This window comes from Numenius arquata, chromosome Z (genome assembly GCF_964106895.1).
Source record: "Numenius arquata chromosome Z, bNumArq3.hap1.1, whole genome shotgun sequence".
Lineage (NCBI taxonomy): Eukaryota > Metazoa > Chordata > Aves > Charadriiformes > Scolopacidae > Numenius > Numenius arquata.
In genome coordinates, this window is record NC_133616.1 from 80,654,098 (window position 1) to 80,666,486 (window position 12,389).

The window sequence follows — 12,389 nt, forward strand, 5'->3', positions numbered from 1 at the left end:
TTAGTACTTTTGTTTTTTAAAAGTTTTTCAAATAGTCAGAAATTATACTGAACAGTTTAGTATCAATTCTATTTAAATTTTCTTTGTTTCCCTAACTGTAAATTCCATAAGGATTTGTTCAAACAAATATTATATGGCTTGGAAAAAAAAATAAAGCCCTAGAACATATTAGTAGACTTATCTGCTGTTGCTGCAAACTGAGATGCTCAGGTATGATTAGTGAGTTGAATTAGAAAATCTCTCAGGACAGTATCACGTAGTGTTGAACCAGAGTGGAAATTCTGGTTCGGTTTTGCACTATGATAGTTGGCTAATTTCAAATTAGTTCATGTTGAAAAACAAACATTTTTACAGTGGAAGGGGTCACCTCATGCAGGCAAGTCTGTAGAGCAAAGTATTAGCCAATGTTCTTTTTATTAGTATTTAGTATTAGTATTAGTATTTAGTATTAGTATTTATTAGTATTAGCCAAGATTTTTTTTTTAGGATTTTTTTGATGGTTCCATTTTGTTCTGGCAAGGTTACACAAAAACTTCATAATAAATTCAAGTTAATTTTCAGTCTGAGGACTGGAACAAGCCTAAGTTTGAACCACTTTTCACTTCGATTCCCAGGTTATAAGTAATAACAGTCAAAATACAATCTTATTACTAAATATTATGCCTGAAGTTTTATTACCAAATAAACCATTAAGAAACCTCAGTCTTCGATTTTTTTTTTTGTGTGCTGCTGTTTATCATGTCAAGTATTGTGGTTCTCTTGACAATGATCTTGATCCAGAAAGAATTCTTACCTGTGTCTGTAGAGACAAGATCAACTATTGTTTGCTCTGATGATTTTCTGTACATTTGTTTCTCTTCTAAAATGTGCAATTTTGCAAAGTGTAAATATCCTGAATTTTTCAACTGTAATAGTATTCTCTTACTGAACGTAGCCTACTAATTCAAAGCTGCTAAATGGGAAAAAGTCTTGTTCCTTTAAAATTATTGAATATACATTATAATAGCAACTGTTCTACAGTTCCTGTACAGATATCTCTGTTCTGGCCTTTCTTTTTTTTTAAAATCAAAGCGAGATTATAGTATTTATATTATAGCTATGAAGGGCTGATGTAACCACAGGGAAAAATCAAATCATCAGTTTATTCTAGATCCTATATTTTGTTCACCGTTCCCCTCGCTGAGATACACAGGCCGTACACGTGCAAGCAAAATAATAAGAAAAGCATATTGCTTTGTTGTTGGTACAGGAACTTTGGTGCTGGGTGGAAATATTCTAGGAAAGTCAACTGATAATCTGGTCTAAAGACATAGTCCCATCCACACTGGTGATAAGTAGCAGCTGATTGGGAACATGTTTTTTTAACATAATTTGCATAAACTGTTACAGCCTTAACCTGGGAGTTATTATAAAAGAAATACGTATTGCAATGTTTGGGAAAGCTGTAGCAACCGTATAATAATAAATAGTAAGGAGCAACGAGGTGGTCCATGAGCAAATATGCTGGTGGTGTCAGCCCAAGGCTGGAAAAGAGGAGACTGAATTCTGAACACTTTTATCTATTTTTAATTTCTGACTACTACCTGGATTTGCAAGGCAGCACTTGCCTACTCACTACTTGGGTGTTACAAAGAAAACTGTCAATATCCATGTAGAGTTTTTTAATGTTTATGTATACATTCTTTACAGAATGCTTTATATTTCTTCAATTTACAGGAGTCTGTTAAACCATTGCAGAGAGAATCTGTCAATATATTGATGGCAAAAATCTTGATTACTCTTACTAATACTTTTTAGCTGAAGCAGGGTGACATATGCTGAAAATAAACTGGTTTTTTTATTCCATAGTAGCACTGTTTTGCTGGAGATAACTTACTTGAACAATGTTTTTTTTTTCCCTTAAGTGTTCATGCGTTGCCAATTAAGCCGATTGCAAAAAGGACACGCAACAGATGAGTGGTTTCAACTCAGTTCCCATGTACCGTTAAAGGGTATTGAGCCAGGATCTTTGCGTGTCCGAGCACGATATTCGATGGAGAAGATCATGCCGGAAGAGGAGTACAATGAGTTCAAAGAGGTATGAAGTCGTTTAATTTTCCTTGGTTTATCTGTCAGAACTAATTTTGTTGGTTTTTTTGAGACAGATCTCGATAACGTTGGTTGACATCATTAAATAATATTTATAGTGACGTCTGTATATCAGTACAGATGTATATCAGTTTTTCCAGAGCTGTTACACGTTGGGAGAAGCTTCTGAATATTTTAAAATTTTGTTTTTCTTTCAGCTTATACTCCAGAAAGAACTTCACGTAGTCTATGCCTTATCACACGTTTGTGGACAGGACAGAACACTGTTGGCTGGCATATTATTGAAGATTTTTCTTCATGAAAAGCTTGAGTCCTTGTTGTTACGAACACTAAATGACAGGGAGATAAGCATGGAAGGTACTGCACCAAATTACACTAATGTTTACAGGAACTCTGGGCAGGTGGGGAGGGAAGGGTTCCGGCACCTTCCTCTCTTCTCCTCCTTTGGTCACCACATATATCAAAGTGTTAACAGCACATTTATCCTCTGCTTTTTGTTGTCTCCTTTTCTCAACTTTTCCCTTTGCTGTCTGTTTTTTTCAGATGAAGCTACTACCTTGTTTCGTGCCACCACTTTAGCAAGTACGCTTATGGAGCAGTATATGAAAGCCACAGCAACAAGTTTTGTTCACCACGCACTGAAAGACTCAATATTAAAGATAATGGAGAGCAAGCAGTCCTGTGAGGTGATACCTTGAACTATGTTTTTCAACGTTTTGATTTGTTGACACAATTACCTCCTGGTTGTTATGTTTTATGTTTGCATTAAATATTGGCTGCAGAGACATCTATTAATTTGTCAAAACTAAAATTAGTTTACATAAGAAATACAGGAATTGAATTCATAAAGAGATTCTTTTTTTTCCCCTAGATTTTGGCTTTGAACAATATTATTAGTAGAACTTTTTAAGTTTTTTAATTATCTTTTTTAAATTATCTATTCATTCTTTAGCAATTGTGGGCTGTTCTGTAGCAGTTACTGACTGTCGTAACCAAAGTAACTTCTAGTAAACTCAAGACATCACAGAAGTCAATGTCTGAAGTTTAGTTTTAATTTAAAACTTCCTGATATTTTTATTAAATACTTCCTGAATAAAAACTTCCTAATAAAAACTTCCTGAAGTTTTCATTAAAACTTCAATAAACATTAAATTATTTTTATTGATCCTGAAACTGTTTTCAAAATGATCCTTCTGACTTCTGTGTTTCACTTCAACTTGATTGTGGAAAGGATGGGAGTTCTCAGAAATGCCTAGTGTATTAGAACTTAAATCTATTGATTCTTCACGTTTCCTGACTAGATCTGTCAGTTCTGTAAGAGACTTGTACAGCAGCAAGCTTCCTTTGAAGTAGTAGTATTCGGTGTGTAATGTTATGAAACTATATACGTAGTTCTAGTTAGGAGAAGAAACATAATCCTTTTCTCTTTTTGGTTTTAGTTAAATCCCTCAAAGTTAGAAAAAAATGAAGATGTAAACACTAATTTGGCACATCTACTCAGTATACTTTCAGAATTGGTGGAGAAGATATTCATGGCTGCAGAGATACTGCCTCCGTAAGTTTGCGCTTCTCTGTTCAGATTTGTGTTGGAAAGTACCTTTTTGTGTGAATTTCGCTGCACCTTAAAATGTTTAACTTCTGCTACTCAGTCATAAGACCAATGTCTTTAGGGTTGCTGTATGCACACAGGAATATAGACAGGGTTAAAAAATAACACTTTCAGAAATTAATAGTGCTTTTCACAAAAGCCTCTGGCTAGCACACGTGCTTTTCGTTGAAAGAGAAGCTACTAGACTCAAGAGTTCAGGGAAAGAATAATAAAAATAATCTCATATTTCCACAGAAAGGTAGAAGGCAGTAGTAGTTAGCAGACAATTACAAATCAATGTAAGTTGATTACAAGTTCTTTGTATTTTTCCTCCTCAGAGAAAGAGAAGGAATTATTAACAGCTTATTAAAAATACAAGCAGGTAGTAGTATAATGATACCGTGCGATGATTGCTTCTGTCTGCTAGGGAAATGCAGAGATTATATATATATTTTTTTCTTTTTTTAATTGCTAAAATAACTTGTGGTCATCATTTAGAATTTGAACCATCTAATACAAAGAGGATAGTACTGCCAGTTTTCTTTTGCTGTGTCATTAGCTTTTAAAGTAGGCGAAAGCCTCAATTTTGAGATGGCAAAGTAGCACAAAAGTCTCTTTTGTGTTACTGGTGGCAAGGTTAGCATTAAACGTTGTGCTTCTTTTAAGTAGATGATGCAGCTCTCAACGTTACCTAAAATACCCCACAATTTTCCCATTTTTTAATGGGAGAGGACTGTTGTTGTGGCTGCTTAACTTTTAAACACCCAACCCTCATTTATGGAAAAAAATAGTTGTTTAATAAAATGAGAAAAAAAAAAAGCAAACTAAAAAAATCGTCTTTTTTAAAAGGAAACACTACTTAAGAAACAGGAAACATACAATTATAAAGCATTTAATGCACGTCTGAATAACCACTGAATTGCATATAGAATTGTGTATTAATGAAGGTTTTCCCTTGCCATTCATAAATTCACTTTTTAATATAAATTTAGAAATTGGCTTTATAAATGTATTAACTTATAAATTAAGTCTTAGTTAAAGTTAATTTAAAGTTTATGTACATTAATTGAAAGTTAATTTAAAACTTATAAACATAGAATTAATAATAGTTCTGCAACAAGTAAGAGGTTGGTGTAGATACTTTCTGTCCAGCTTTTTCTGATTCTGGAAGTTTAATGGAATGAATAATTAGCTATTACTTTTGCAGGACGTTGAGGTATATTTATGGGTGCCTACAGAAATCTGTCCAAAACAAGTGGCCTGCTAATACCACCATGAGAACCAGAGTTGTTAGGTAAGTTTCTTATCACTTTATTCTGAAAATAATCTTTTCAAGTCTTACTAAAGACATACTTTAGTGTGCTTATCTGTGTTTCTTTCAGCAACAAGACTGTATAGTACTTACAGAGGCTACAGCAGTATTTAAGATACTTACAGTGCGGAGGCGTGATATCCCAATTAAGAATTATGAGCTTGCTACGTTCTTAATCATGTTCTTAGACCTTTGCCAGAAGATGATGATGTAGTATAGAGATCAGTGTAGCTTTACTTAATAGTTTTAACTTTGAATTTACTTGCATTTTGCCAGGTTTTACAAACTAATTTAAAATAGCAATTCCTTTTTTTTTTTTTGTGCTGGAAGAGAAAAACGTCTCTGAAAGCAATAGTTAACTTTGTGACACCTGTAGAGAGCAGTGACCTCTGAAGATGATGTCCCCATCACATGCCATCTGGGAGGGCTGTGCCTTACCCAGGGACTCTTATGTAGATTGTGCTAATTGCTGGAGAAATCTTACATGGTTTAAGATCTGTGCCCTTTAAAATGCAGACCCAACACAGTAAGGAATCTAACACCACCTTGTAAAGACCATTGGGCTGTTGTTAGGTTTCCCTGAGGTACTAGTTTTCTGTGTCCAGAGAAGGTTCCTGGTCACTGGCATTGGGCTGCTGGTTCTGATCACTGAATCAACACTGTGTTGGTTTCCAAAAACAATTAATTCTATGCTGTCCCACTTTCGTTTCCTTCCTCTGCTCCTGCCCAATCTTACTGAAGCATTCCAGAGCTCTTCTAAAAATGTTGCAGGAGTTTACTGAACCTGAACCTCTTCTGAACGCGCATCAGCCACAGAAACTCCAACGTACATTCATAAACCAGTGCAGCACACAGATTCTTCCTCTTATATGTCCATTGCCAGTAGAGGTCAAACAAACAATATTTGAAAAAGATGTGGTCTTGACACTGTATTTCTAAGTGGTACTGAGGTTTTGAAGGGTATCAGAGCCACATCTTTCCTTTTTTGCACTATGTGGCAGTCGAGGTCAATCTCCCATGGAAGGTCCTTCAGAGGATTTGTCTTTGGCTTTTGTTAATCATTTTGACAACAGAAGCTTTGGTTTATGTCTTCTAGGGTGCCATGCAGGGGCTTTGCCTTGAAATTGAGGTTGCTATTACTGTGAGAGCCCCTCTTACCTTGAGGGGCCAACCTTCTGGAAGGCTGTAGAGCTCAGTGGTGACTACCGTCTCTCTGTTCCTCCTCAGCTCCACAGAGAAGCGTGTGGCTTTCCTTAGTGGACACAGATCACGTTTAGTGTTTTCCGGAAGTCTCCACTGGATGCTATAAATATTGGATCCTGTTCTCTTGTGATGTTAGTTTTCACAAGTGGACACTTCTGGTTTCTCTGTAGATTACAGTTGCACAGCCTTCAGTGATGAATGCTGTCTTTACTGCACTCTTTTTGGCCCAAGAATGATCAAGTATCTAGAGGCAGATGGACAGCTTTCAGATGTCTGGGTAGCCTCCCTGCAGTATCGTTCACAAAGTGCTTCCATTTCGCTCTGGTCCTAACACCCCCATCTAGATATTGACTCAAGCTTAATTCAGGCAGGTGGACCAGGGTAAGAAGCACCAGATCTTCCATATCAACAAGGTCCCTCCTAGATTGACACCTCATTGGCCTTCAACTTTGGGCACTTCATAAGAGGAATTGGTGTGTATGTCATGACTTCAGAATTAATTACTTCCTCATAGTTTTAAAATCACACCACTGAAAATATTTTAGCTTCACGTATGGCCACGAACTGTTGTCTTACCAGCCCACAATTCATAATTCTTGGAGAAGTAAGAAATGTCCATAACAGTATATATTAGGTGTCTTGGACATAGGGAAGGTGCATTAACATCACTACTATTTGTGTCATTTTCAAGTAATATGGATGTTCCCATCACGGTGTACTTCTCAACAGGGCAGAGAGTGTAAGGTCCCCGTCCTTCTTTTAGAATTGGTCAGGCTTTGTTATTGCTGAGTGAGAACTGGTCCACAGGTAGCGTTCAAGCAAACGAAGTTAAAGATTTGGATTGTTCTGGTTGGTCCATGTGTCACTTCATTGTATAGCAATTAGCTGGAATTGAGGTTAATGTGAGGTGGATGTGTTTTATTTTTGCTATTAACAGAAAGTTGGATTTTTCTCAGGCTACTGAAGGCTGTTCTGGGTCGCCGTAAAATGAGTTCCTAGTTCTGCAGTCAAAACACAGCGTTTTTTTCCCAGATTTCTAGATGGCAACAGTTAACTTCGTGGAGGAAAGTAGCAGATCCGTTATTATTTTTCTACTGTAGCATTCTGTCATCAGGATGTGGATCGGCTTAAGCTGACCTAAGGCTGCCTTTGGAAGCCCAGAAACCAGGGGCGGCTCCTTTTTGAAGCCGGCGTGGCCTGAGATTGGCTTCAGTATGACTTTACAATTAAGTTCTTCCCACGTGGTTTCAGCAGCTCACCTTCATTGGGAAATCAATACGCTTATTCTTTCTGCTTTTATCATCACTGAAGTCATAGCACAAATACTGCCAATTTGTTAATGTATTCACAGAGCGTTGGCTGGTTGGTTGGTGTCTGTCTTAAAAAGATTCCATGCCAACTTGAATCCTTAAAGACTACACAATTCTAAATTTTGCATTCTCTGATTATATTGAACAAAATACAACTTTCTTCCCATTTCAGTGGCTTTGTTTTTCTTCGACTGATTTGTCCTGCTATCCTGAACCCAAGGATGTTTAATATCATCTCAGGTGAGTATGTGCTTCAGATTGAATTCGTACTTTATACAGCCCATGGGCTGGCCTCAGGAAATGTTCTCATACCGTCCAGTCTTACCCTGTTTTTTTGGTGCTCTCTTGGTACCATTTATAGTAGTTAAATAAAACAGCGACAGGGATCGTTCCCGTTTGCGACCCCAGGGCTGTGGAACTGCTGGCCAGTATCTGATAGCATCCCCCAAACAGCTCATAGGGGCGATGGGGATGGTGGCCCCATCAGGGACCACATCTGGCATGCTGCTGGTGTGGGACCTTCCTGTTGTGAAGCGTTAGTGGCGAGGGCATGGATTATCCCGTGGCAGTTGCCTTACACGCCTAGATATGTTTGTGTGCATTTTTAACTTAACTCCTATGTGGCACACCGCCACAGAGGAGAAAAGGCATAAACTACTGAAAACTCTATTACTAAGTTGCTTAATACTAAAAGTTTGCATATGTTATGCTTCATCTTTGTTTTCTGTTGGGTTGTTTTGTTTTTTTTTCTTGGCAAAGATCACCCCATGCTAGAGGGCATTTAGTCACAGTAGCCACTGCTCTTTCCTCCTTCCCTCCCTAGCACTTTCTTGATTTTTACCAGTAAAATGCCAAACTGGAAACAGGTGGAAATCAGAAACCCGATTCAGATTTCTGAATCCTGATTTCTGAGATTCAGAAAAGCTTTTTCCCCCCCTTTGTTCACAGACAGTTTTTAAGACATGTAGCATGTTTTCTATCATCTCTCTTTAAGCTATACTAAGTGAGAAGGGCTGTGTCGAACAGAAAGTTCCTCTCTCTCACCCAGTAATCATTTCCATCCGTGCTTTGGAGAGAGAAAGCATTTGAGGAACATGGACTGGTACACAGTGACCCATTCTTTAGGATTATATTATATTCAGGCGATTTCAAAGTTAGATACCTCCTTGCACACCTTGCAGCGTGTCTGCAGGTGTAAAAATGTTACCTCTAAATTTGAGTATAAATCCCTTTTAAGCTTGTCTGTCACTTTTAAAGTCTTGTTTTATATGCAACTATTACACAAAATCAGATGTTAGTATTCATGTATTTTTGTGGACGTTACTAAAGCAATGTAAGTTTTATTTCACCAAGTGACAACTTCCACATGCAGTTTTGTTATAATATTAAAAATACTTTATTCCGTGAAAAAAGATGAATTGGAGAAGAGCTTTCCTTTCATGTTGACTGCTGTTAGCTGTAAATGGAATGGTCAGTAACTCTCTGCTTTGTTTTCCTGCCAGATTCTCCTTCCCCCACTGCTGCAAGAACACTGACGCTGGTCGCCAAGTCTGTGCAGAATTTAGCAAATCTGGTTGAATTTGGAGCCAAGGTGAATATAATTTTGCACATACAGAACAGCCCTACGTACAGAACTACGTTTCCAGTACATTTCAATGTTTCTCTGTAATACAGGCAAAAATCTGTTGTGGGTTTTTCATGCAAAGCCTGATGTTTGTCCTCTTTAACCTGTTTGTCCTCATCAGCAAGGAGGCCTCATTACTGCAATTTCTTCATTCAGAGCTAAGCAGGGTGTTCATCTGAACTAGAGCAGTAGCACAAAGTCTGGCCACGTTGGGAGGAGGAGCCATAATCATTTGAGAGGAAGCGATCTAGAAACTCATGCTAATGACTTGATACATCCCATGAAAGTTTTGAATCCAGTAGTAGGAACACCAGCAGTGGTCTGTTAAAATAATTAATGGACAAACGACTGCCCCAGTAGGTATTACAGAGTGTGATGCAACCAGATATTAATGAGAACACAGATAAAACTCAGCAGGCATTTGTTCCAGAGCCAACAGGGGAAGAAGCATGGGGAGCGTCCTTTTTTACCGTTTTCAACAGAAAAGGTGGCAGCATGTCCTGTGTTAGAGGGAGAAGTGGGAGCAGAAGGGCAGGCAGCCATCCCTCTGCAACGAGTATCCACGGTGGTAAAATGGGCACGCTTTCTTCTGGAATATCCATATCAAAAAGACAGCTGAGAATTGCTAGAGGGATGGGAAAGAACCTGAAGGATAAACATTCTGCCTTAAATAAATGCAACTTTTTTTTGCATTTCCATTGATTATTTGATGGCAAAGGGGAGGCATCTTTCAGTAATATTGGCATGCTTCTGTACACAACCTTGAAAGTATTCCACATTCCACACACATGTTTTAACTATATAGTAATTAACTTTCAGATTGAGACTAATCAGGCCTGAATTCCCATCTTGGTAGAGATTAACCAATTCTGAAACAAATGAAGAACAGCCAACCTCTGATTCTTCCCCCTCACTCACTTTAACCCTGCATTTCCTTACTCCTTAGGCTGGTGTTGTCTGTGGTGGAGCGCTTCAAAGCACCCCTTCTATTTGTACTCACTTTCATATCGCTAGACATATTTAATATTTTATATCAAGTCTACATGTTGCACTAAAAAGCCCCAGCTTTCGATAAAGTTTCTATTACGACATGAAGGGAATGCCAACAATGGTCTGTCTTGGTTCCCAGGCCAAAACACGGTTGAAAATTAAATCTGCTGATCTTAAGTGTAATGAGAGTGACTTCAGGCTGGCATTAGGAAGTTATTTCTCTGACACGCATAACGTGGCATTATAAGGGTTAATGGAAGAACAAGAAAGAGGGCACTTAGCCCTGATCATACCTTTGAAAGTAGAGCAATTTGTTCATGGCAGCTATGTAGCCAGAGACGTTTGTCTAAATGCAAATTCATGCCAGTTTGCATGTGTAAGAAAACTTCCCGAATATAAGAAAATGCCAAATTCTTCAGTCTTTTGACTGGCTGCATACCGGACAGTAGAAATTAATTTGAAAAAATAAAACCAGTCCAGATGACATCCTTGTTTGGCAGTGTCACTTGTCAGACTGCACTGTGTTTGCTGCAGGTGTGACAATTATCTTGGCATTGGTTTGTTCTAATGAATACTTTTTTAAATTACTAGGAGCCATATATGGAAGGGGTAAATCCATTCATCAAGAGCAACAAACATCGCATGATCATGTTCTTGGATGAACTTGGGGTAAGTGGTTAAAAAGGCTTTTACTGGAAGCTACCCAGTAATATTGTAAATGAAAATTCTTTACACTTATTCATGCTTATTTGCACTTAACAAAAATGCATCAACTCCCACACAATTTTGAATTCTTGCAACTGAATAAATTTTTCTTACGCGTGTTTAGAAACTGCAGATTGCTGTCCTGTCACACTGAATTAAAACCGTCAAGTGTCATCTTAAACTCGCTCAAATAAATTTTACAGCTGAGGATTAGGAATTTTGGCCAAAAATACAAATCTTTAAAAACATGTTTAAAAATAAGAATTCTTACGTATAACTTGTTGGGTGGTTTTAACCAGAGATTGAAATTATTTTATGCTTTAAAAAATACTAGGCTGAATTTCAGTTATGTTACCAAATGTGTCACTGCATGCGCTCTAGGTATTGTAGTTTGAAAGTGAACTGCAGTTACTCTATTCTTTTAAACTGCTAGGGTTGTGTGTGTGATGGCTATAACAGTTACGCCCTCATGTTATATACGTGTATTTTTAAAACAAAAATTAATTTTAAAACCAAGATGGAAAAAAAAAGGTCAAGCTTCTTGAATTGATGCTTTAGAAGTGACTTAGAAGACATGTCAGAATATTTTAACAGGGTATAAAAACGGGTGTGGTATTGGGGCAGGTTGCCGCATGTCACCTTTTTCTGGTTAAATTGCAACTTCTGCATATTATGGTATGTGAGTTTTCTTTAAGTGAGAGATTTTGAATGAGGTCCACGAAAACTTAGTTTGAGAGTAACTGTTGGATTAATATACTGTTTTAATGACAAGCATTGTTTTATGACCGGTTTAATGAGTTACTTGATAGTCACAGATTTTGCTGAATTTTCATTGCTGCTGTTCTCTCATTTAGAAGGAAAAAAATTTACCAAATGGATGGATTTCCCCTTGTTTAGGGAAAGGTTATGAGTCTCTGTATGCAGCAGCTTTCTGGTCAGCTCAGCGGTAGTGTATCAATACCAGATTGTTTGGGAACAACCCTTCCAGCAGGAGCAGAAATTGCAGTTTACTCATAAAACACATGCTTGTGGCGAGGAAGAAACACATAATTTGTAATAGAAAGATGGACTGGAGACTTAGCTGGGAAGACTTCAAGTTTGCAGTACTTGCTTGTGGTATAAAACAACCATGTTGGCCGAGCTGTAATTTACCTTCCCGTGTGCCGGGGTACTCGGCGCCCTAAATCTGCTCTCCTCCTTCTCGTTGAAGAACGTTCCCGAGCTTCCCGACACTACAGAGCACTCTAGGACTGACCTGTCCCGTGACCTGGCGGCCCTGCACGAGATATGCGTAGCACACTCAGACGAACTCCGGACGCTCAGCAACGAGCGAGGTGTAATGCAGGTGAGCGACAAACACGGCTACCGACAGGTACTCCTCAATATCGGGGCGCTTTTGCAGTATTTCTGGCATTTCTGGTGCATTTCACCAGGAGGCTGTTAGCTGTAAAGGTAAGTATTTAGTCCATAGTTTTGTTTCCTTGTGCAACAAAACCAAAGCGGTTTTGCAGAGTTTCTAGAGGAAGTCTAAACCCACAAAACTGCTGTCTCCTGACAGCATCTCTAGGT

General features: G+C 38.1%; 1 protein-coding gene across 1 annotated transcript in view; it reads left to right on the forward strand.

Moving 5' to 3' along the window:
* Window positions 1-12,389, forward strand: part of RASA1 (RAS p21 protein activator 1) — a 61,325-nt gene that overhangs the window by 47,480 nt on the left and 1,456 nt on the right. The window contains exons 16-24 of the mRNA XM_074166936.1: window positions 1,905-2,077; window positions 2,286-2,445; window positions 2,632-2,774; window positions 3,528-3,643; window positions 4,884-4,970; window positions 7,674-7,741; window positions 9,004-9,092; window positions 10,707-10,784; window positions 12,031-12,165. Of these exons, the coding sequence (XP_074023037.1) occupies window positions 1,905-2,077; window positions 2,286-2,445; window positions 2,632-2,774; window positions 3,528-3,643; window positions 4,884-4,970; window positions 7,674-7,741; window positions 9,004-9,092; window positions 10,707-10,784; window positions 12,031-12,165 (1,049 nt within the window). The remainder of the gene's footprint in view (window positions 1-1,904; window positions 2,078-2,285; window positions 2,446-2,631; window positions 2,775-3,527; window positions 3,644-4,883; window positions 4,971-7,673; window positions 7,742-9,003; window positions 9,093-10,706; window positions 10,785-12,030; window positions 12,166-12,389) is intronic.